The sequence below is a fragment of the Cervus elaphus genome, chromosome 17 (genome assembly GCF_910594005.1).
Source record: "Cervus elaphus chromosome 17, mCerEla1.1, whole genome shotgun sequence".
In the NCBI taxonomy this organism is placed as follows: domain Eukaryota; kingdom Metazoa; phylum Chordata; class Mammalia; order Artiodactyla; family Cervidae; genus Cervus; species Cervus elaphus.
Genome location: NC_057831.1, coordinates 2980018 through 3007103, shown reverse-complemented (window position 1 = coordinate 3007103; position 27086 = coordinate 2980018). Strand labels below are relative to the sequence as shown.

The 27086-nt window shown below is 37.2% G+C and overlaps 1 protein-coding gene across 1 annotated transcript in view; it reads right to left on the bottom strand.

Annotated features, from left to right (window-relative positions):
• NAF1 (nuclear assembly factor 1 ribonucleoprotein) overlaps window positions 1–27086 on the bottom strand; it is a 43407-nt gene that overhangs the window by 9747 nt on the left and 6574 nt on the right. Inside the window, exons 3-5 of the mRNA XM_043871172.1 lie at window positions 11245–11338; window positions 5622–5704; window positions 1439–1599 (exon numbers count right to left, since the gene is read on the bottom strand). Of these exons, the coding sequence (XP_043727107.1) occupies window positions 1439–1599; window positions 5622–5704; window positions 11245–11338 (338 nt within the window). The remainder of the gene's footprint in view (window positions 1–1438; window positions 1600–5621; window positions 5705–11244; window positions 11339–27086) is intronic.

Sequence of the window (27086 nt, the reverse complement as noted above, 5' to 3'; positions counted from 1 at the left end):
AGTTCAACTTCTCCATCTCAAAGGCAAAGGAGTTCCCTTGACCAACAGAAAAATGCAGTCTAGAACAGAACGGACTTCATCAGGTGGGGCTTCTGCAGAGTGGGCTCAATTTCCTGATTCTTTAGTTTCTTATTCTTTCTTTGCAAAAAAAGACAAAAATTCTTGTTCTTGAAAATCAGAACAAAGACAGCTTCTACATCTATCTAAAAACATCTTCAGAAAAATCTCTTCAACTTATCTATTTTAAGCTAAAATATTTCACCCGTTAAAAGCTAATATATGGAATATCCAAAGCAACAACTTAATATTCAAACAGGATGAAATGCTAAATATTTAAGGCATGATTTTAAAGCATACTAAAATTTTTATAACTTTGCTATATTTAACTCACCTTTCATGTTAATGGTTATTTAGAAAAATTAACCTTACACAGCCTGAAGAACAACTTAAGTTCCTGCAGGTACTTCTGTGTTTTCTTAAACATGAGTTTAACAAATTATCAGGAACAAAATGTTCATCTCATTTCAGAGATTTCCAAATGCTTCACCTGTATTTCAAGTTTCCAACTGAAAGACAGCTAGATTTCAAAGGGGCTTTTGTGTCAAACTGAGTACAAAATCTTTTCAGATTTAAGATCTCTTCTCCAATCCTTTGCAGTATTTTCCTCCACTCCTAACTGGGCAACATTTTATTGGTTCATATTTATTACATCTTTCCAAAGCATTCAGTTTACATTTACAGAAAAAGTCATTCTACTTTAATTCATATGCCATTGGTTTGTGCAAAAATTAATTATGTAATTATAATAACAAGTCTGATATAAATAGCTCTACAGCTAACACCTGACAGCAAAATTTATACCTGACAAATATATAGTTCATCAGTGGAAACAAGAAATATCACCAGATACACACCACAGGATATCATACAGCACATTTACAGATAGAATACAGACCACTGGTTTGCTGGTTAAGTCAACTCTGTTAATCGCAGCTTGATACACAACACATAAATATGTTGTTCTATAAATGTATAATTTATAAGCAACCTAAAATTTATTCATTTTCTTTTTTCAAGAATTATAAAGTTGCATTAAATAGTGAAGCTTATGAATGCAATCCAAAGAAATCTTTCTTTAAAATGGTAAGGTTGTAGCACATATATGCAGGAAAGTATATAATGGAAAAGATAATGAGTTAAAATTCAGAAAATGTATATGGCCCAAATGTGCTCTTACCAGTTGCTCATGCCTTTTTGGGCAAAAAATACAAATGATCTCTACCCTGTAAAACCTGATAACAACAGTAGCTTTCAGAGATGTTACCAGGAAGACAAATGAGCTCTTTGGATACCATCTTAACTGCAAGAAACCACATCCCTACTCCTAAAACATGAACACTAGATAAGCAAAGAAGTAAGATGCCAATAAAGTACTTACTGTTTAAGCTTCTCTGTGAATATATACTGGGTGAAGTCTTTCATTGATGGAGCAAAATACATAGTGTCTTTTATTTTAATACCTTTATTTTCAATATGCTCTGAAGAATTAAACCGTAATACATAAAATGGATGTGCAACAGGTCCAAATATCTCAAATATCTATAAAAGAGAAGAAACAAAGTTCTCCTTTGACAGAAAAATAAGGACTTCAAAAGTTAGTACTATTGGGACTTCCCTGGCAGGCCAGTGGTTAAGCCTTCACCTTCCAATGCAGAGGGTGCAGGTTGAATTCCTGCTTGGGAAGTTAAGATCCCACAAGCCTCTTGACCAAAACATAAAACAGAAGCCAATACTGTGTGTGTGTGATTTTTCAATTCCAGTCATCTGGCAGTGGACATGTAAGTGGCTTCCACGTCTTGGCCACTGTAAATAGTGCTGCTATGAACTCTGGCGTACATGTACCTTTGCAAATTATAGTTTTCTCTGGACAGACACTCAGAAATAAGACTGCTGGATCATACACTAACTCTACAGATTTTTAAGGAACCTCCATACCACTGTCCATAGGGGCTGCACCAATTTACATTTCCACCAACAGTGAAAGAGAGATCCGTTTACTCCATACCCTCTCCACCTTTAATCATCTACAGACTTTCTAGTGATTGGCCATTCTGACTGGTATGAGGTAATACCTCATTGTAGTTTTTTTTTAATTTATTTATTTTAATTGGAGGCTAATTACTTTACAATACTGTGGTGGTTTCTGCCATACAGTCACATGAATCAGCCATGGGTGTACATGTGTTCCCCATCCTGAACCCCCCCCCACCTGCCTCCCCATCCCATCCCTCAGGGTCATCCCAGTGCACCAGCCCTGAGCACCCTGTCTCATGCATCGAACCTGGACTGGCGATCTGTTTCACATATGACAATATACATGTTTCAATGCTATTCTTTCAAATCATCCCACTCTTGCCTTCTCCCAGAGTCAAAAGTCTGTTTTTTACATCTGTATCTCTTTGCTGTCTCACATATAGGATCATCATTACCATCTTTCTAAATTCCATATATATGCGTTATAATATACTGTATTGGTGTTTTTCTTTCTGACTTACTTCGCTCTGTATAAGAGGCTCCAGTTTCATGCCTCATTAAAACTGATTCAAATGCATTCTTTTTGATAACTGAGTAATATTCCATTGTGTATATGTTGACCTGAATTTCTCCAATGATTAGAGATATTGAGCATCTTTTCATGTGCCTATTAGCCATCTGTATGTCTTCTTTAGAAAAATGTCTATTTAGGTCTTCTGCTCATTTTTGATTGGGTTGTTTGATATTGACCTGTATGAGCTATTTGTGTATTTTGGAAATGAATCCCATTGGTAGCATAATTTGCAAATATTTTCTCCCAGTCTATAGGTTTTTTGTTTTGTCTATGATTTCCTTTAATGTGTAAAAGCTTTTAAGTTTAATCAGGTCCCTTTTGCTTATTTTTGTCTTTCCTTCCATTACTCTATGAGACAGAGCTAAAGCAAACACTGCTGTGATTTATGTCAAAGAGGGTTCTGCCCATATTTTCCTTTAAAAGTTTGATCATATCCTGTCTTGTATTTAGGTCTTCAATCTATTCTGACTTTACTTTTGCAACATGGTGTTACAGAATGTTCTAACTTCAATCTTTACATATAGCTGTCCAGATTTCCCACTTACTAAAGAGACTGTCTTTTCTTCATCGCATATTCTTGCCTCTTTCATTGTAAATTAATTGACCATAAGTGCATGAGCTTATTTTCCGGCTTTCTATCCTGTTCCACTGATCTATTACTCCCTTTTAAAGCCTAAAGTTTCTTTTAGTTTTTTTCATGTTAAATATATTTTTCATAATATATTTCTGTGGCTATTTAACACTCCTTTATAGATCTAGCAGAATTTAACATATCTTATGTTGTAGAATACTGAGACAAGCTCCCAATTTGTTCAGAAATGATGCCATAATGAACACCTTTATCCGTAAATCTCTGTATTTCAGAATTACTGAAAACTAGTTTGTAAGAGATGGAACCATCAAAGCCAAGAGTATGATTACTACTAAAACTCGATGCAAATTACTAAATAATGCTCCAAATTGCAATTTAAATCAACTCCACTGAAAGTACCTATTTTATTACATCCTCAGTTGCTGATTGACTGAAAAGTCCTCATTTGTTAAAAAGTAAAACAAAAAACAACAAATGCTCAAACAAATGCTCAAAATTAAATGTAGAGAAAATGATCAAGAAATCCAACTTATAGGTGACATAAGTTGGTAATGTTTTAAAAATTCCCTAATATAAGAATTCAACATTAAAAATGGAATTCATTCATTAATTATCGATAGGAACTAACCTTTTCTAGGATTAAGGTGCAAAAGGCAGAATTTCAAATCTGAACTTGCCCTCCTTTAAATCAGTGGGAAACAAAGAAGGAGATGGGAGAGGGGCAAAAAAAATCAGACCACCTGTGTTATAAACTGCATTTTGCTCTTTTTTAGCTATTGTGATTTCTGAATAAATGAGGGTAATTCTATTTCCTTACAGTTTCAGTGAATTTAAAAAGACACAGAGGATATTTGACACTGTAGCTGATTATTACTGTTACTGAAAAGGAGAGGGAAAAGGAAGGATGTCATAAATAAAAGGAATCATGGAAATAATCAGTTTTAATCCAGTCAGAAAAGCAGGAAGTGCGTGTCCCTAGTCTCTTCCCCCTGGTCTCCCCAAGAGGTACAGCAGCATCCCTGTGCTCAAGAGCTCCCGCCCCAGCCATCTGCACTCACCTCCACTCCTCTCTCTCAACAGCTTCCCAGGCTAAGCCCCTGGATTCTCTCTAGTCCCTTACAAAGGTACCAGCAGTAAACAGGGTTTATTCTGTATTTTAGTACTTCTTCCTCTGAACCAAAAGTACTGAGACCCATACTTGAAAAAAAGTATTAAGCCTAAGTCTTTGAAAGGGAGAAAAGTCAACACCACCCTTCAGGTATTAAAGCCTTCTTCTCTTCACAAACTTTTTCAAAGATTGCCAAAAAGCATTAGCTCTGGACTCCAATTAATTCTGTCACTGACTGCTTTGCAATTCTAAGAGACTCATTTATTTTGGTAAATTTAGTCTGTCAACCTAAAAAGTAGGCAGTGCAGGGTGACAACCCTCATAAAAGCCGGATCCCTTTCTAATCTGTGTCAGAATGGAACAGCAGGAAAAGGCTCAAAAAGGGAAAATTATGTGAGTTGTTCTAATAATATAATTCAAAATAAATGATTTTTTGATTAAACACAAATTAATTCTATTTCTTAAAATAAAAAAGATGTCAACTGTCACTTATCTAGGAAAAACTAAACCCCAAAAAGTTTTCTCCAGAGACAACATCTGGTTTCTTAATTGTCTGTTATCAACTCAATGCTTATTTACTTAGCCCATATAATCTATAAAGGACTCTAACTAAACACAGTGGAATATCCCAAGGTGAATAAAACTCTGTCCCTGCTGCCAGAAAGAGAATACTTGGTTGATATATATATTCTTCATCTTGGAAGATTTTATCCTCCGATGACCACTCAGAATTATATATTTGTCGGGTAAAATGCAGACATGCAGCATGCAGGATTGTTCCCTGCATGTAAGGATGTTAAAAGGGACCTAATCTTATGATGGTACTAAAGTACATATTCACAATTCCCCAGAAAGTGCTTATAGTGACACTTTACTGGTATCACCGAAAACTTTTTCCATTTGAAAGATTCCACTCTCAGCTTCCACGTGAGAAAGTCAAAGTCTAAAAAGTTTCAAGAGCCACCATACAAAGGGCCACACAAAGCAAAAAGGTTTATGAACTACTATGCATTGGAAAGCCTCCTGCACCCAATTGAGTATCTGGAAGAACTGTGTCTTATTCAAAACAAAGACACACTGCCTGACAAAGAATCTGACAAATGTCAGGAAAAAAATTCTGTACAACAACAGCAACAAATTAAACCAATTTACAGACAGACACAAATTACTGAAGAAAATCAGGAATGTACTAAAATTTGAGCGCTCTCGATTGCTCACATACTAAAACTAATAAACTTAAGATACTAAAGTCAGAAAATGCAATCAACAAAGAAACAGGGTAATTAGTAGAATTTGAGTTTTGTTTTACAAACCTTTCCTGCTGCCTGTCGATCAGTCTTAAAAATTACAGTCTCCTCATTAACTGGAGGTACGTTAGTCATAGATTCAATTATTACTGAAAATGAAACAAAATAGATAATTTCAAGATTTAATCAGAAGATAATGCAGAATTCAAACCAGTATTTAGGCTTTAATTCCCACATAATTTAAAATGAAATTTAAGGTGGGATAATATACCTTGGTAACTATTTCTCCTGGATAAACAAGTAGCATAAGGAAATATATTCTACATTTTTTTCTTTTATACGAAAGCTACAATTCTGGGAAAAAAGATTAAAGTACAAAATCTCATGGAAAGTTGGAATTACCCATTAGTCAAAAGTCAACAAAGTCAAGCTGTGTACATTTTCTCAAGCAATTTTTATCCAAAAAATAATAATCACATTTAGTCATATAACTCCTGTTTTAGAAGAAATTAGTCATCTTTCTCACCCTAGAAATCCTTTTCTGCAAATTACTGATTACATACCGATATACGAAAAAGTTAAAGACTTCACAAAAACATTTTCCTCTGAACAGATGAAAAAAGAATGATAGAGCTCCCAGTAATGTGGCTCCTGGGTGCACTGGGACAACCCTGAAGGATGGGATGGAGGGAGGTGAGAGAGGGGTTCAGGATGGGGGACACATGTACACCCATGGCTGACTCATGTCAATGCATGGCAAAAACCACTACAATATTGTAATTAGCCTCCAATTAAAATAATAAATAAACAAAAAGACAAAAAGCATTATCACTTCAGTCTAGCACATTCTCCTGTTCTTCTAAGCGCCACAAATGTCAAACTAACAATCTACAACAGCAAAACGAAAACAAACACACATATATATTCACACAGACACACAGGATTCTTAGAAAATTAAAGCAACAAACAAAAATACTCCGTCACATTACACAGATAATGCCATCTCCACTTGGGAAATGAAATATCAGTTGATTATTAAAATCCATTCAAGGATTTTCAACTGTATCCCAATTAATTTCAAGAGTTAGTACTTCTAAGTTGGAACATGCACTAAGGAATGGGCAACAAGTTTTGAATTGGATGCCTCTCAAATAAAGATGACAAAGATTGATAATAATATTGAATAATGACAGAATTTCCCAGGGCCAAATTACATGAAAATTAAAAACTACCTAATTCAAAACCCTCACATTTGATAGAAAGGTAAGAGAGCCTGAAGAACTATGGATGGAGGTTCGTGACATTGCACAGGACACAAAGATCAAGACCAACTCCCCCCCCCCCCCCCAAATTGCAAAAAGGCAAAATGGTTGTCTGAGGAGTACTTACAAATAGCTGAGAAAAGAAAAGATGCAAAAGGTGAAAGAGAAAAGGAAAGATATACCCATTTGAATGCAGAGTTTCAAAGAATAGCAAGGAGAGATAAGAAAGCCTTTCTCAGTGATCAATGCAAAGAAATAGAGGAAAACAATAAAGTGGGAAAGGCTAGAGATTTCTTGAAATAAATTGGAGATACCAAGGGAACATTTCATGCAAAGATGGGACACAATAAAGGACAGAAATGATACGGACCTAACAGAAGCAGAAGATATAAAGAAGAGGTGGCAAGAATTCTAAAAAAAGTTCTTCATGACCCAGATAACCACAATGGTGTGAACATTCACCTAGAGCCAGGCATCCTGGAATGTGAAGCCAAGTGGGCCTTAGGAAGCATCACCATGAACAAAGCTAGTGGAGGTGATTTCAATAGTTGAGCTATTTCACATCCTGAAAGATGATGCTGTGAAAGTGCTGCACTCAATATGCCAGCAAATTTGGAAAACTCAGCACTGGTCACAGGACTGGAAAAGGTCAGTTTTCATTCCAATCCAAAAGGAAGGAAATGCCAAAGAATATTCATACTACCACACACATCTCACATGCTAGCAGAGTAACGCTCAAAAGTCCCCAAGCCAGGCTTCAACAGTACATGAAATGTGAAATTCCAGATGTTCAAGCAGGATTTAGAAAAAGCAGAGGAATCAGAGATCAAATTGGCAACATCCACTGGATCATGAAAAAGCAAGAGAATAGCAGAAAAACACCTTTTTCTGCTTTATTGACTACATAAAAGTCTTTGACTATGTGGATTACAACAAACTGTAGAAAATTCTTAAAGAGATGGGAATATCAGACCACCTAACCTGTCTTCTGAGAAATTTGTATGCAGGTCAAGAAGCAACAGTTAGAACTGGACATGCATCAACAGACAGGTTCCAAATCAGAAAAGGAGTATATACATCAAGGCTATATATTGCCACCCTGGTTATTTAACTTACATGCAGAGTACATCATGAGAAACGCTGGGCTGGACGAAGCACAAGCTGGAATCAAGATTGCTGGGAGAAATATCAATAACCTTGGATAGGCAGATGACACCACCCTTATGGCAGAAAGTAAAGAAGAACTAAAGAGCCTCTTGATGAAAGTGAAAGAGGAGAGTGAAAAAGTTGGCTTAGAGCTCAACATTCAGAAAACTAAGATCATGGCATCTGGTCCCATCACTTCATGGGAAATAAATGGGGAAACAATGGAAACAGTGGCAGACTTTATTTTGGGGGGCTCAAAATCACTGCAGATGGTGACTGCAGCCATGAAATTAAAAGACACTTACTCCTTGGAAGAAAAGTTATGACCAACTTAGACAGTATATTAAAAAGCAGAGACATTACTTTGCCAACAAAGGTCCATCTAGTCAAAGCTATGGCTTTTCCAGTAGTCATGTATGGATTCGAGATCTGGACTATAAAGAAAGCTGAGTGCTGAAGAATTGATGGTTTTGAACTGTGGTGTTGGAGAAGACTCTTGAGAGTCCCTTGGACTGCAAGGAGATCCAACCAGTCCATCCTGAAGGAGGTCAGTCCTGGGTGTTCACTGGAAGGACTGATGCTGAAGCTGAAACTCCAATACTTTGGCCACCTGATGGGAAGAACTGACTCATTGGAAAAGACCCTGATGCTGGGAAAGATTGAAGGCGGGAGAAGAGGACGACAGAGGATGGCATCACCGACTCAACTGCCATGAGTCTGAGTAAGCTCCAGCGGTTGGTGATGGACAGGGAAGCCTGGCATGCTGCAGTCCATGGGGTCGCAAAGAGTCGGACATGACTGAGTGACTGTGAACTGAAGAAAAGAGTACATGAGAGATTTTAACGTGATCGTATGGTCAAACCCACACAGAACTATCACCTCAACCTAGCTGACTGATATTTAATGTTATTTTCCTTTTTGTAAAAGGTCCAAATAATGTTACATGTTTTACGTTTTCAAAACAGAGTGTGTAACAAGCATGTTCTATAGCAGCACGGTTGAGAATTTTATTAGTCTATTAGGACACGTTAGTCAAAATAGTATCTTTAAAAAGCATTATTTCCTATGTATCACATAATTTACTTTTCTTTCCCATGAGAATAACCATTCTGACCTAAATTTTTTCTATACACATCAAGTCCAATAAACAGTTGACTCACACTATGTAATCAAGAAATTACCTTTCTGATTTATTTTTGCATATTATTAAATACCATAAGATATTAAATGTAATGATTCAAGAATCATGTAAAGAATTTTAGTAATTACGATTTTTATAAAAAAGTTTCATTTAATTGGAATTTTCATTAATAAATTGCCAAATTACAAGAAAGAATTATTTTTTAAAATAGTGATACAGACAATTAAGAACAGTTTGAGAAGGATAGGTGTTAACTCTTCTCTCAATGTTTGATAAAATTCACCTGTGAAGCTGTCATGTCCTGAACTTTGTTTGCTGGAAGATTTTTAATCATGGTTTCAATGACCCTGCAATTCCACTCCTGGGCACATATCCAGAGAAAAACATGGCCCCAAAAGATGCATGCATCCCAATGTTCACTGCAGCGCTGTTTACAAAAGCCAAGACATGGAAGCAACCTAAATGTTCATTCACAGAGGAATGGATAAAGAAGATGTGGTACATATATTCAATGGAATATTACTCAACCATTAAAAAGAATGAAATAATGTCATTTGCAGCAACTTGGATGGACCTAGAGAATGTCATACTGAGTGAAGTCAGAGAAGGAGAATTATCATATGACATCCCTTATAAGCAGAGTTTAAAAAGAAATGATATAAATGAACTTACTTATAAAACAGAAAGAGACTTACAGACTTAGAAAACGAACTTATGATTGCCTGGGGAGAAGGGATAGTTAGGGACTTTGGGAAAGTCATGTACAAACTGCTGTATTTAAAATGGACAACGAACAAAGATCTGCTGTAGAGGATGTAAGACTCTGCTCACTGTGATGTGGCAGCTTGGATGGGAGTTGGGTTTGGGGGAGAAAGCACACAGGTGTATGAATGGCTGAGTGCCTTCCCTGGTCACCTGGAAGTACTAGAACACTGTTAACTGGCTATACCCCAGTACAAAATGCTTTTGGTATTAAAAAAAATTTTTAAAAAGAATTTTTTTAAAAAGATCAAAAGCTAAATTTTCATTTCTATCACTGATTGATTATATGACAGATCACAGGAGCAAGTGACTCAAATTCTTCTATGTCCCTTAAGTCATAAACTAAGGACTGGTGGACCATTTAGGCCCTTTTCTCAGTTCAAAAATCCTATGACTTTGTCAACTTGGAGTCCTATTTTTTGGTGTCACTTACTAGAGTTAATAGTAACAACATTAATTTCAAAGTCTCTCCTGTACTGACATCATATCTTGGGGCTAAAAGAAAGCTGTAAAATTTAGTTCCCATATACTCCAATGGGTTCATATTTCATGACATTAATGTCGGTGTTAAAACCATAGAACTTTCTAATTTACTTGTTTGTAAGATAAAATCAAAGGCAGTAGGCAGAGTAACTGCTCTCTAACCACAAAAAAAGATACCCACACACCCATATCCCTGAACCTGTAAATGCCATTTTGTATTAAAAAGAGAGACTTTGCCGATGTGAATAAGGCTAAGCACCTTGCAGTGCAAAATTACCCCGTTTAACAGTGGGTAGGCTCAATCTAAGGAGTCCTTAGAAGCAGAGAATCTTTCCAGTCTGTGTGATCCATCAGAGGAAAATGTGACAATAGAGAAGGTCAGCGAGACGCTACATTATGGACTGTGAAAATGAAGGGAGGGGGCCATGAGCAAAGGAATGTGAGAGACCTCCAGATGCTGGAAAAGGTTAAGAAATGCATTCTCCCTCAGATCCTCCAGAGAGCAACTTGCCCCTGAAGGACCCCTTGATTTTAGCCAGTGAGACCCATCACACTTCTGGCCCACAGTACTGTAAAGTAATAAATGTGTTGTTTTAAACCACTAAATCTGTAGTAACTTAACAGCAATAGAAAACACATGTATCATTCAAATAAATTTGAGAGAAATTTCTATGTCAGTAAAAGCACACTTTAAATTTTTAAAAAGACACTGTATTTATGTACTACTTGTGTAAGTAAAAGCTGAATTTATCTGTTCAAACCTAACAGCTATAAAATGAAGTATTATTACATATTTTGGAGAAAATTCCCTACCCATAAGTCTTTGATTATTAGAATATGCTTGGATATAAATTATAATTTATTAATATTAATATTAATAAAAATATATACATACCTAATTGTTCAATAATACTTGAAACCATCCCAAGAGGCTTTAATTCAATATCTTCAGGCAGAACAATAGTGAGTTCTTCAACAGAAGGTAGTTCCTGTAATATAAAACAGCAGTAATCTTCCTCCAGCTTCAAGGACTTAACTTTTTTTTTTTAAAAAAGGACAGTTTCCATGTAGTGTGCTGCATCTATTTCTGAGATGTGACATTAAGTATTTATCATCTCTTGGATATCATCCTTTCTAGTGTCTGAGCATTTCTCCCCCCTTCAACATCTCCCCACCTAAGTGATTCAAGAGATCTAGTATCTACACCCTAACCCATAACACAGACCTAAATACCACTCTAGATTTTTCCAATCAACTTGAACAAGAGATCATCCTAAAAGAGATAATATAAAATAACTCCCAGAGACATTCCACTTGAAGAGAATTAATTCTATTGGCTCTGATTTCTCCACAGGAGAGTTCTCTGATCTGTCTTAATGTGGTTAGTTAATTAATTTGACTATGATTAAACAATTTAACAGAGGAACAGCTAACTTTTCTAAGTCTGTGTGTGAAAAGAAGATGAATTTCTAGTCTCTTCAAGACAAAATACATAATTCCTGGAAACAATGTACCAAGTTTCAGCTCAAGAAGCTGTGAAGCTGTTGCCTGATTATCTTCTTCCCTGTCTAGGTTAAAACCAAATTTCTTTACATTCTGACCCAGGTGCTAACTGTTTGTCAGTTGCTACAGAAATTAGATATTGAAGTGGAGAGGATGCTGAAGAAAAATCTAAGAAAGCAGACCTTAGGTTTTAAATTAAATAAACAGAGCTTTCTGTTCACCTTTGTCAAATGATAACAACTGACTCTCCCAGCAAAGTTTTTCCCTAAGAAGGGCTTAAGGAAAGTGCAAAGATCCTATTAATTGTATATTAGGGTTAAGTCTGGGAAAGAAAAGATGACTTTTGGAGAACTGTTTAAAAAGACAGGAAAACCTAAATCATACAGAGCATTTTAGATGAGCATATCTCAGGTACTCATTTTCCTCTACAGGATCTCCAGTTGAGGTTTTTAACAAAAATCACCCAACCGGAACTGAAGCATAACTTTCTTCTGCGGATGCTGCTTTCTGATCAAGGACTAGTTATGAAGAGCACACTGAGGATCTCAACCAACTCAGCACAGAAGACTTACCTCTGTATGGTTACTCTGGCCTGTGTTGAAGGAAATGACTATATTTTACATATCAGAATCTTTCTGAGTACTTCTAGGGAAAGGACAACTACTTGTCATTTTATCATATTAAATATGGAGTCCTTTTCTAGGTAAGAAAGTATGAAAGTGTTCAAACAGGGTGTGTATCAGAATAGAGAAGGGAGTTCAGCTGTTAGAACAAGTTGGTAAATGTGACAGGACAATCTTTTTAAGAAGTTCCAAGCTAAGCAGAAACCCCACACCCTGTTAAATATGCAACTAGAGAACTGTGTAGTACTGAGGGCTGACACGGGTCTCACATGGGCTCTGGGAATGGCACCTCTTATGAGTGGTGATTGGCATTTTCTAATGTAGCAGCTCTGGCTGCAGCAGACCTGGGAGGTCCAGTGTGCGGCATTAAGTCCTCCTGAAGGAGGCTGCCATTAGCCCCAACACAGAGCCTCCGAGCAGACGACCCACAAACTAGAGATCAATTATACTAAGGAGTTCTCACACTATTCCAAAGAGTTCTTGCCCTGTTGCAAGAAGTTCTAGGTCCCACAACAGATTACCCAACCTGGGGATCTGGCAAAAGGACAGAGAACCCACAGAGAATTTGACTTTGAAGGCCAGTGGGATTCGGTTATAGAATTACCACAGTACAGGGGAAACAGACTCTTGAAAAGCTCAAACAAAACCTTGTGCACAACCAGGACCCAGGAGAAAGGAACAGTGACCCCAAAAGAGACAGGACCAGACTTGCCTGAGAGTGCCCAGGAGTCTCTGGCAGACATGGGTTTGACAGTGGCCTGCCACAGGGTAAAGGGCACAGAATACAACAGTCCTGGGAGTCCAGGCATGCTGACAGAGGTGCTTTTGAAGGATGTCACCATTACTGCCATTACCCCTACCATACAGGGAGGGACTCAGCCCCACCCATTTGCAGAAAATTGGATTAAAGATTTAGGAAGCATGGCCCATCCCATCAGAGCAAGACCCAGTTTGCCACATAGCAAGTCCCTCCCATCAGGAAGCTTCTACAAGCCTCTAATCCTTCTCCATCAGAGAGCAGACAAATGAAAACCACAATCACAGACAACTATCCAATCTGATCACAGGACCACAGTCATGTCTAACTCAGTGAAACTAAGCCATGCCGTGTGGGGCCACCCTAGACAGACGGGTCAGGGTGGAGAGGTCTGACAGAATGTGGTCCACTGGAGAAGGGAATGGCAAACCACTTCAGCATTCCTGCCTTGAGAAACCCATGAACAGTATGAAAAGGCAAAAGGATGTGACACTGAAAGATGAACTCCCCAGGTCAGTAGGTGCCCAATATGCCACTGGAGAAGTACAAAGAAAGAGCTCCAGAAGGAATGAGAGGTTGACCAAAGTGGAAAGGATGCCCAGTTGTGGATGTGTCTAGTGGTGAAAGTAAAGTCAAATGGTGTAAAAGAACAATAGGCATAAGAACCTGGAATGTTAGTTTCATGAATCAAAGTAAATCAGAAGAGGTCAAACAGAAGATGGCAAAAGTGAACATCAACATTTTAGGAATCAGTGAATTAAAATGGATGGGAATGGGCAAATTTAATTCAGACGACCATTTTATCTACTCCTGTGGGCAAGAATCCCTTAGAAGAAATGGAGTAGCCATCATAGTCAAAAGAGAGAGTCCAAAATGCAGTATTTGGATGCAATCTCAGAAACGACAGAATGATTTCTATTTGTTCTCAAGGCAAACCATTCAACATCACAGTAATCCAAGCTTATGTGCCAACCACTAATGACAAAGAAGTTGATGTTGAACAGTTTTTTGATGACCTACAAGACTTTCTAGAACAAACACCAAAAAAAGATGCCATTTCATCATAGGTGACTGGAATGCAAAAGTAGGAAGTCAAGAGATACCTGGAGTAGCACGCAAGTTTGACCTTGGAGAGTATAAAATGAAGCAGGACAAAGGCTAACAGTTTTGCCAAGAGAATGCACTGGTCTTAGCAAACAACCTCTTCCAACAACACAAGAGACGACTCTACACATGGACATCACCAGACGGTCAACACCGAAATCAGACTGATTATATTCTTTGCAGCCAAAGATGCAGAAGCTCTATACAGTCAGCAAAAACAAGACCAGGAGCTGACTGTGGCTCAGATCAAGAACTCCTTACTGCAAAATTCAGACTTAAATTGACGAACGTAAGGAAAAACCACAAAGCCATTCAGGTATGACATAATCAAATCCCTTACAATTATACAGTGGAAGTGACAAATAGATTCAAGGGATTAGATCTGATAGAGTGCCTGATGAACTATGGATGCAGGTTCATAACAAAGTACAGTAGGTGGTGATCAAAACCATCTCCAAGAAGAAGAAATGCAAAAAGGCAAAATGGTTGTCTTAGGAGGCCTTACAAATAGCTGAGAAAAGAAGACAAGCAAAAGGCAGAGGAGAAAAGGAAAGATAAATCCATCTGAATGCAGAGTTCCAAAGACTAGCAAGCAGAGATAAGAAAGCCTTTCTAACTGATCAATGTGAAGAAACAAAGGAAATAACAGAATGGGAAAGACTAGAGATCTCTTCAAGAAAATCAGAGATACCAAAGGAACATTTCATGCAAAGATGGGCAAATAAAGAACAGAAATGGTATGGGCCTAACAGAAGCAGAAGATATTAAGAAGAGGTGGCAAGAATACATAGATGAGCTCTACAAAAAAGATCTTCATGACCCATATAACCACAAAGGTGTGATCACTCACCTAGAACCAAACACCCTGGAGTGCAAAGTCAAGTAGGCCTTAGGAAGCATCACTATGAACAAAGCCAGTAGAGGTGATGCAATTTCAGTTAACCTATTTCAAATAGATGATGATGCTGTTAAAAGTGCTGCACTCACTATGCCAGCAAATTTCGAAAACTCAGCAGTGGTCAGAGGACTGGAAAAGGTTAAGTTTTCATTCCAATCCCAAAGAAAGGGATTACCAGAGAACAGGCAATACCTATCTTGGCAATACCAAAGGCAATACCAAAGAATCCTCAAACTACTGCACAGTTGCACTCACTCCACACACTAGCAAAGTAATGCTCAAAATTCTCCAAGCTAGGCAACAACAGTACATGCACTGAGAACTTCCAGAGTTCAAGCTGATTTTAGAAAAGGCAGAGGAACCAGAGATCAACTGCTAAAATCACAGAAAAAGCAAGAGAGTTCCAGAAAAATATCTACTTCTGCTTCATTGACTATGCTAAAGCCTTTGTGGAACACAACAAACTGCAGAAAATTCTTAAAGAGATGGGAATACAAGACCACCTTACTTGCCTCCTGAGAAACATGTATATAGGTCAAGAAGCAACAGTTAGAACCGAACATGGAACAACAGACTGATTCCAAATTGGGAAAGGAGTACGTCAAGGCTGTATACTGTCACTCTGCTTATTTAACTTATATGCAGAGTACATCATGAGAAATGCCAGGCTGGATGAAGCACAAGCTGGAATCAAGACTGATGGAAGAAATATCAATAACCTCAGATATGCAGATGACACCACCCTGATGGCAGAAAGGTAGGAACTAAAGAGCCTCTTGATGAAAGTGAAAGAGGAGAGTGAAAAACTTGACTTAAAACTCAACATTCAAAAAACGAAGATCATAGCATCTGGTCCCATCACTTCATGGCAAATAGATAGGGCAACAATGGAAACAGTAAGAGACTTTATTTTCTTGGGCTCTCAAATCCCTGCAGATGGTGACTGCTGCCATGAAATTAAAAGATACTTGCTCCTTGGGAGAAAAACTATTACAAACCTAGACAGCATATTAAAAAGCAGAGACACTACTCTGCCAAGAAAGGTCCGTCTAGTCAAAGCTATGGTTTTTCCAGTGGTCATGTATGGATGTGAGAGCTGGACCATGAAGAAGGCTGAGCACTGAGCAGAGCATCTGGTCCCATCACTTCATGGCAAATAGATAGGGCATCAATGGAAACAGTAAGAGACTTTATTTTCTTGGGCTCTCAAATCCCTACAGATGGTGACTGCTCCCCTACCCTATTCCTTTCAACCTTCTTCCAATTCCTCTCCATAGATAGCTGTTAACAGTCTTTCAAATATGTTTCCTAGGCAGACACAAACTTTACATTTAACTTTAATATGTCTCATTCAAATAAAATATCCATATTGTAATATAATCTATCCTTTTCATGTTATATCTTGCACATCTTTCTACAAAAAATAAGTATCTATTTTATTTAAATTCTTACGGTGTTCGACTATATAGATGGACTATATATAACTTAGTATGCCAATCATCCTATATAATAATAATCTGCACAGCTTTAATTTTTATTATTACACAAAATGATACAATGAACATTCTTTAATACATACTTTTGTGTAATTCTCATGATAAATTCTAAGTGGAACTGCTAGATCCAAAGGTATAAACATCTTTAATTTTGACAAATACTGCTAAATCTCCTTTCAAAAAGGCTGCATCAATGCACACTTCCATGAATGATGTATGAAGGTATTTTCCTATTATCAATGCCATCACTCAGAAGCAAACTTTTGCCCATCCGATAGGTCCAAAATAGTATCCTGCCTTAAATTTAAATTTATTAACCAGGACAACATGCTTCCTGACTATCTGAATGTATTTATGAATTGTTTGTATACATATAGTTCTTCTGAAAGGTTTATCTTTTTATTCAATTTGTAAGAAAATTTGGGGTTTTTAAGAACATTTGCCTGTTATCAACTATATAGCAAATATCCACTCCCTTATCTCCCAAATATATCTTTTCCTTTTTTTTGATTTTAACCTTGTATCACATTTATAAAGACCTCTATAACAAGATCAGTTTTGAAAAATTGTTCCTTTCCTTACTTTAGTTTCACTTTGGAAACACATTTCCATGCCAATGGGACTTTGCATTCTGTCTCAGGGAAGTCCAACAGGGGCTCCTATCAACCTAGAGGGGTGGGGTGGGGAGGGAGACGGGAGTGAAGTTTAAAAGGGAGGGGACATACGTATAACTATGGGTGATTCATGCTGATGCTTGACAGAAAACAACAAAATTCTGTAAAGCAATTATCCTTCAATTAATCATAAAAGTATTCTTATCAAAAAATAAAACTACATGAACACACTATCATGCTGAAATTTATGTCTAGTGCTTTTCTTGTGTAGTCACTCTATTACCACATTTTCAAAAAAATAAGTTCTCCTACTTTTCAATATTAGCACATTGTATTTTGCACTGTTCAAATAACCGTGGTTGGTATGACTACAATACAAATGTCAAGCAAGTGTCATGATCATGGGCTTATATCTCTATCAGGAATGTTTCAAATGGCAAGCATTAAGAATGCATTTTGATTGGGATTTTTTTTTAATAAGGTTAAGAAAAGTATCCATATATTCCTATTTCTGTCTTTTTTTTAAGTAAGAAATGATGACTGTTAAACTTTACCAAATGTCTTTTCATCATCTTTTGAGATCATTATCACATAAATCACTCTAAGTTGAGCATGTCAGACTATACAGGGTCTGATTGAGTCCTGACATCCTGCTCCAAGGATGTCTGTGAGACAGCCAGCATGAGAGACAAGGGAAGGTAAAAAAAAAAAAAAAGCCAGACTGTTTGCGGTGAGGTGGGGACTCACACCTGTGGTCAAAACACAGGCTGGCAGGCTCCCTGAACTCCGGTTGCTACCCCATTTCCAACCTATGTATTAAAAAAAACAGCAAGTTTTGCCTACTAATGGGGAGGATTTCTGATCTCATATAGAACCAAACTTAGAATACAGACATCATACTTCTAATTCCAGCTCACTGACCCCAGTACTCTGAAACATGGGAATGTATAGAGTTTTCTGTGATTCCTACAGAAGGCCAATGAAGGCACTCAATTGCTTCTTGATGGTAAAAGACCCTCTGCAAAACACAAAAGGTATGTATAGTACATATAACTTAAGAGATAAATGGAATCGGCCTATTACTATTCCAGGTTAACAGCCTGTTTTGGAATTTGCTTTTGAAAGTCTAGTTAAGCCAACCAGTATATTTGCTTTGGAAATGGCAGACATTCTGGAAACTGAATCAAGAGAGAAAAGAGATATTTGTCCTTTTTAAGCATGCTAGGAAACAAGGGATAAAGGATAAAGGAGGCAAAAATCTCCCCAACTCCCTCAACAATTCATCCAAGGGATGTGCTTTCCATGAAGATTTTCCATGAAGACTGAAGGCATAATTTTAGAAAGTTCAAAGGGAAAGTTTCTTGGACTGCAATGTCAGACCATCAGTATAAGATCCTGTCTCGATATGTAGATGTCTTAAGTTATCTTAACTTCCCTAACCACTAAAGAACTGCACCACCACCAAGCTTAGTCACTCTTTATCAAATTATCCTGTGGTTTTACTTTCTTGTGAATATATTACTGTCTAACATACTATTCTTTTTTTTTTTTATTATTATTATTATTATTTTTTTTTTTCCAGTGGGTTTGTCATACATTGATATGAATCAGCCATGGATTTACATGTATTCCCAATCCCGATCCCCCCTCCCACCTCCCTCTCCACCCGATTCCTCTGGGTCTTCCCAGTGCACCAGGCCCGAGCACTTGTCTCATGCATCCCACCTGGGCTGGTGATCTGTTTCACCATAGATAGTATACATGCTGTTCTTTTGAAATATCCTACCCTCATCTTCTCCCACAGAGTTCAAAAGTCTGTTCTGTATTTCTGTGTCTCTTTTTCTGTTTTGCATATAGGGTTATCGTTATCACCTTTCTAAATTCCATATATATGTGTTAGTATGCTGTAATGTTCTTTATCTTTCTGGCTTACTTCACTCTGTATAATGGGCTCCAGCTTCATCCATCTCATTAGGACTGGTTCAAATGAATTCTTTTACCGGCTTAAAGTCTATGTCCCAAACTAGACAACAAATCCAACAAAAACTAGGACCAGGTCTGCCTTGCTTCTTGCTACGGTAGGAACAATGACTATCACAAAGTAGGTGTTTAGTATATATTTATGTACACCCATGGCAGATTCAAGTCAATGTATGGCAAAACCAATACAATGTTGTAAAGTAAAATTAATTAATTAATTAATTAAAAATAAATAAATAAATGGGTTTACTGAGCTCATCAATCCAAGCTAAAAACAAACAAACAAAAATTTTAAATTGGAGTTTTTCAGTCAAAGCAGAAATCAGATAATGAAACTACAATTCTTAAAATTCAAAACATAATCCTTAAGGAATGAAAAGGATCTGAACCCAGCCTTCTCAAAAAGAAAGCAGAAAACGGCGGCTTCCAATTAAGCCTCACTGCACAGAACTGACACGCAGGCACCTCGGGTTTGCAGCAACAAGCGTCACTGTAGCCGGGAGAGTGACACCTGGCCCCCGAGTAATACAGCACTTGCCCTGGTAAGATAAGGAATACACCTGCTCAGTCTCATAACCTCCTTCAAACAAAAACCAGTACCTTTGTTTTCCACAAGTGGAGAAAGGATGTGTACGTGTGATAGAGACGAGGAGAAACACACTCCAGTGACAAAAAACAAAAGAAAGGGACCAAAACACACAGTAAACGACACTAGTGCCTTGACAGTGCACAGAGTATATAAAGAATCAGAAATAAGACATATAGCAACAATAAACTAAAAAACTGAAGGTAGAGATGATGAGGGAAATCTGGGCCCTTCATCATATAAACAAACCAAGTGTCACGAAAACAAAAGGCAAGAAGGCTCTTTACAGCTAGTTAGCAAGATTAAAGCATGAGCCTGGTTTACCTATGACTCTTATAGAAAGATTAATGAGTGAGTAGGAAAGACTCCTACTCTGCTCATCTAATACAAGACATTAATTAATTTGATTATTTAAATTTAATTAATTAAATAAAATTTACAATGCAGTCTTCAGGAGCACTAGCCACATTCAAGTGCTCTGTTGCTGTGGTATGAAGACAGGGTTAATATAATAGCACATGTCCATCACTGCAAGAGGACCGGCTGGACAGCACTGCTTTACATTCCCATACATTCAAAGAGCCCTCCATTACTAAATATATACCCAAGTATAAGAGGACCAATCTATTTTTAGCCATTAATACAAGTATAATTTTAAGACCACATTGTAACAGTATGCATCATATTAGGTCTTCATGTTAACCTGAATAGCTGGGAAATGAAGATGTGTGATAAATCTTTGTCATTACTGTTATTTGTTATTTTCCAAAATTAAAAAGAAACTAACAACTTATTTTGGATATATACTATCTGCAGCCAAATATAAATATCTATGCTTTCATGTGTGCTTAGTTGCTACATTGTGTCCGACTCTTTGCGACCCCATGGACTCTAATCCACCAGGTTCCACTGTCCATGGATTTCCCAGGCAAGAATGCTGGAGTGGGTTGCCATTTCCCACTCCAGGGGATTTTTCTGACCCAGGGACTGAACCCACATCTCCTGCATTGGCAGGCAGATTCTCTACCACTGAGTCACCAAAAAAAGTCACAGCATTCAGCAAAATGCTGAAAGTCGACATACTAATGAAATCCAATCCTCTACTTCTGGCACATCTACACATCCAAGTCAAAGGCTTTATTAAAGGGCAACAGAGGGTTTCTTACAATAATGTAGGAAAGCTTAAATTAGATGACAGAATCATCTTTCATCATTACAAATTATGCTCATTATTCAAAAACCAAATAATCGGGAAGTTCAAATGATCAAATTCCAGTGCTGTGAAAAAGGCCTCCGCAGGAACTGAAAAACAGAACTGACTAGACTTCATCTGATGCCAGTTCTGAATCTGCTTTTCCTCACTCACTACATCAGGAAAGTCATTCTTGGGGTCAGTTTTCTTATCTATAAGTAGTGAGAAACTAAGCAAAAAAAAAGTTATCAACAATTCATACAAGTGATTAATAGTACAATTTTGAAAAATGTTTAACAGCATGCAATCAAAAAGACAGAACATTAATATAGAAATTACATAACAGACTTGAACAAAGTTACTCTGATTCTGAAGAACAGATGTTATGATCTTCAGCTATGGCATTAAAGAAATGCAAGGTCCTAATCACATCTCAAGTAACCGTGAAAGATCAACAATTGTCTGTCTGTCATGAGAATATGATTATATTCTGATTCTTGGAAATCTGTATGGCCTACACAGTTGCTCAGTTAAACAAAATATTCAAATGTGTAGCATTTAACATTAAAAATTCATCCTATTAAAAATTAAACTGTAGACATGCCAGTCAAAAAATGGTGTCTAAGATTTCCATCACAAAAACAGAAGAAGCTAATTGGTCAGAAATGGCCCTCTGAAAAAAAACAATATCTTACAATGGCCCTGACTTCCCTAGCTCTAGGAAGGCTTATCACTGGGGAAGGGGGAAAAAAAAATCAGTAATTCATGATCTTTTCAGGTAAAATTATCTAAAGAACCTTGATTTGGGTTTTCACTCACAAACACAGAAAAAGGGCAGCAAATAGTGAGAAAGAAATCAAACATTCCAAATGGCAACTAACCCATTTGATGCCAATTTGGGGAGAACTTAAAAACTGAGGAAAGTGGAACAAAGCTATCCAACCACTTTCTCGTGTTACCCAAGAATAGAGGACATGCATGTGGCAGCCAATCACCTGATACTAACAGGGGAGCCCTCACTTTTCAAATATGGTTGGAAAGCAGGATCCAATCCCTAGAGTACTGAGAGACATGATTGGAAACTTTTTTTTCCCTACAGTTGGTAAAATACGTTGGAAAAAAGAATGGATTAGGTCTGTACACTGTGTGTCAACTATGACTACATAAAATATTTAGTCAAATTCACCAACTTCTCCAGGGAAATTATTTTTACAACATTCCACAGAATTCAGCTATTTTTTAAACTATCACCAACAGTCATTAATTTGTCCTCATCAATTCTATCATATATGACACTAAGATTCATACTAGCTCATCGAATATTTTCACCTAATAAATGAAAGTACCATTTCTTTGAAGTGTTTTCCTGTTTTTCTTTTTTAATAAAATACAATGTTCTCATCCCATTTTTCTCTAAAATTACTATCACAAAAAACAAAGTTCAAAAGAATACCTTCAAAAGCAGACTGACATGAACATAAAATAAAACCATAATCCATATCCATAAGAAAAAACTTTCAATGATGAATATAGCCCTAAACATACCTTTTATGTCAACTGAGGAATCCATACCTCACAGAATCTAAGACACTGACTTCATGTACCACCAAGATAAAAGCACTACCAAGTAACTGTAAAGCTAAGCACTGTCAACAATTATTAGTACCAACTTTTCAGAAGTGGTCAAGGGTTAAAAAGTGTCCATTTTAGAACTGACATTTTAACTGCAGGGAAGATAAATGAAAAAGAAACATGCCCTGAGCCCCTAAACGTAACTGGCACTGGAAACGGAACTCTGGCAGCAGACTTGGTCCTCCCTGGCAAAGTTCCTGTTCTGTTCACCTGTCCCTTCCCATGGAGATCCTACCCACCTTTCAATCTCAGGTCAAGCCACGATGCCTTCCCCACCACTACAACGCAAGTTAACTCCCCTTTCCCTCCATCCTTCAGCTTCCAGTATCTGAACCATTTACAAGTCAATCAGCGGTCAGCTCTCTGGTGCTATTCTGCTTTCAGCCAATTGTGTACGCTCACTCTCCAGCTGGAGTCTTCTTTACAGACATTGGTCTTTATCCTCTAAAAACAGCCACAACTCACTCATTAAATCTACAGGGGTCAGGGAACCTAATAGAATGTTTTTCTGTAATAATGATCATATACATGTATATACGCAAGACACATATGGATATTCTACTGAATAAATCAGTATTTATCCAGGATCATTTGTGCTTCATAGAAGCTTACTGAAATAACTGTGCAATGAAGTATGAAATTTTAATTTTAAAAAAAACGTGAGCACTGTTTTTAAAAAGCACCAAATATTACTGAAAACCTACCTCCTTTCAAGTATATAAGCCATTTAAATATCAGGCATTTTGAGAATAATATTAATAAGTGTCATCAATAGTCTAAGGTATGATATGATAATTCCACATATACTAGACTCAACAAAAGCTGAAGCTAAATAAGGTCTACACATTTAAGACAATACTTATAAATCAAGTTAGGCCCTGAAAACACCACAGTCAATCAACGATATTAAGAGTAGAACAAGGTGCAATACAACTTCAAGATTGTGAGAAGTTGAAAAAAAAAAAAAAACTGAAATAAACCCCTGAAACTTCTGATCACTTCAGGTGGCCTAGGTATTTCCAGATCCTCACATTAGGAAGTTTCATGATATGGGTCTTCACTGTCACAATGAGAAAAACTGTACTCACCCTAACTACAACTACACAAACTGCCAACCTAATTATACTGCATAATTATATTGCCTACTGTATACTCTGTATATGTATAATATAGGCAGTCTCTAAATTATGAAAGTAAATTTACCAAGAGTTACCTACAAGTACTTAATGTTTTTCTTGTTCATGCTATATTACACACATAAATACACATTATCTCTACTGCAGTTATTATTCATGTTTTATCCCCATAAACACTGCAATCATAATTTTTAAATATTATATAACTTCAGGTTTTCAGAATAGAAAACAACAGGCACTAATTTATATAATTAACTTCTGATTAAGACTTAGAAATGTCACAATCCTATAAATATTCTTATGATTCTAAACATTAATGACATCTAATTTATTTGAAAGAAAGTGGTTAGATAGCTTTGTTCCACTTTCCTCAGTTTTTAAAGTTCTCCCCAAACTGGCATTCTCAACTGAGAACTGAGAGAATATTCTTCAAAAAGAATCTAATTTTCCAATTCACTGAAACACTTCATAAACCCTATGTGGTTTAACTGTAGTTCTAAAACTGTAATATGTGTGCTGCTTTACATTTATTGCATAGATTATATATAAACCTTCTCTGCTTTTGAAGTGTTTGTTTTAAAAGAATGATTCCCCTTGGTTAACTTTAAGTCCTATACTGCATTCCTACACTAAGAAAAGAGAGAATTACAACTACCCTCCTTTCTAATGTGTCTATGGCTGACCAGTCCCTCTTTTCTCCTCTTTCTCTCAACTTATTTAAAATCAGGTTATAACAACATCTTGTCATCCCAAAGGACCGTTGCAACTCTATTTAACTCTAAAAGGACAATCTTGATGTCACTTCACTTTAGTTCCTACATACTTACAAATATAAATCTACAATAGTAGGTAGATCATCAGGATCTAACTGTCCAACAATGGAAAAGCTTTAAAAAGCTAGATCCAGGAAGGCAACATTCCTGCTTAACAAACAGACTAAAGAGGTAAAAATTAAGCTCAGCACGCCTAAACGAAAGCTAACAGAGTTTTGCCAAGAGAACACACTGGTCATAGCAAATACTCGCTTCCAACAATACAAAAGACAACTTACACATGGACATCATTACATGGTCAATACTGAAATGAGACTGATTACACTCTTCACAGCTGAAGATGGATAAGCTCTGTACAGTCAGCAAAACAAGACCTGGGGCTCAGTGTGGCTCAGATCGTGACCTCTTTATCACAAAATTCAGGCTTAAATTGAAGAAAGTAGGGAAAACCACTAAACCTTTCAGGTATGATCTAAATCATCAAATCCCTTATCATTATACAGTGAAGGGGACAAATAGATTCAAGGGATCAGATCTGGTAGACAGAGTGCCTGGAGAATTATGGACAAACCAGGTTCATAATATTGTACAGGAGGTGGTGACCAAGATCATCCTCAAGATAAAGAAATGCAAAAAGGCAAAATGGTTGTCTGAGGAGGGCTTACAAACAGCTGAGAAAAGAAGAGATGTGAGATGAGGAAAAATATACCCCACTGAATGCAGAGTTCCAGAGCACAGTAAGGAGAGATAAGACAGCCTTCTTAAATGAACAATGAAAAGAAAGAGGAAAACAACAGAATGGGAAAGACTAGTGATCTCTTCAAGAAATTTGGAGATACCAAGAGAACATTTCATGCAAACATGGGCACAATAAAGGACAGAAACAGTACGGACCTAAGAGAAGCAGAAGATATTAAGAAGAGGTGGCAAGAATACATAGAAGAACTATACAAAAAGGTCTTAATGACCTGGATAACCACGATGGTGTGGTCAATCACCTGGAGCCAGACACTTGGAATATGAAGTCAAGTAGGCCTGAGGAAGCATTACTACAAAGCTAGTGGAGGTTATGGAATCCCAACTGAGCTATTTAAAATCCTAAAAGATGATGCCATTAAAGTGCTGCACTCAGTATGTCAGCAAATTTGGAAAACTTAGCAGTGACCCCAGGACTGGAAATGGTCAGTCTCCATTCCAATTTCAAAGAAAGGCAATGCCAAAGAACATCCAAAGTACCATACAATAGTGCTCATTTCACATGCCAGCAAGCTAATGCTCAAAATCCTTCAAGCTAGGCTTCAACAGTACTTGAGAACTTTCAGGGGTACACCTTGGATTTAAAAAAGGCAGAGGAATCAAAGACCAGATTGCCAACATTCCTTGGATCATGGAAAAAGCAAGGGAATATCAGAAAAACATCTATTTCTGCTTCACTGACTATGCTAAAGCCTTGGACTGTGTGGGTCACAACAAACTGGAAAATTCTTAAAAGAGATAGGAACACCAGACCACCATACTTGTCTCCTGAGAAACCTGTATGCAGATCAAGAAGCAACAGTTATAACCAAACATGGAACAACAGACTGGTTCAAAATTGGGAAGGCAGTATGTCAAGGCTGTATGCTGTCACCCTACTTATTTAAATTATATGCAGAGTACATGATGTGAAATATCGGACTGGATGAATCATAAGCTGGAATCAAGACTGCCTGGAGAAATATCAACAACCTCAGATATGCAGATGATATCACTTTAACAGCAAAAAGCAAAGAGGAGCTAAACAGCCTCTTAATGAATGAAAAAGGAGAGTGAAAAAGCTGGCTTAAATCTCAGTATTCAAAAAACAAAGATCATGGCACTTCATGGCAAATAAAAAGGGAAAAACTGAAAACAATGACAACTTTTATTTTAGGGGGCTCCAAAATCACTGCAAATGGTGAGTGCAGCCATGAAATTAAAAGACGCTTGTTCCTTGGAAGAAAAGCTATGAGGAACCTCCACAGCATATTCAAAAGCAGAGACATCACTTCACTGACAAAGGTCCATATAATCAAAGCTATGGTTTTTCCAGCAGTCATATATGGATGTGAGAGTTGGACCATAAGGAAGCTGAGTGGCGCAGAATTATTTGATGCTTTCGAACTGTGGTGCTGGAGAAGACACTTCAAAGTCTCTTAAGATTCCAAGGAGATGAACCCAGTGAATCCTAAAGAAAATCAACCCTGAATATTCATTGGAAAGACTGCTGCTGAAGCTGAAGCTCCAATACTTTGGCCACCTGATGCAAAGAGCTGACTCACTGGAAAAGACCCTGATGCTGGGAAAGACTGAGGGCAGGAGGAGAAGTGGGCAAGAGAAGATAAGATGGTTAGATAGCATCACCAACTCAACAGACATGAATTTGAGCAAACTTTAGGAGATAGAGAAGGACAAGGAATCCTAG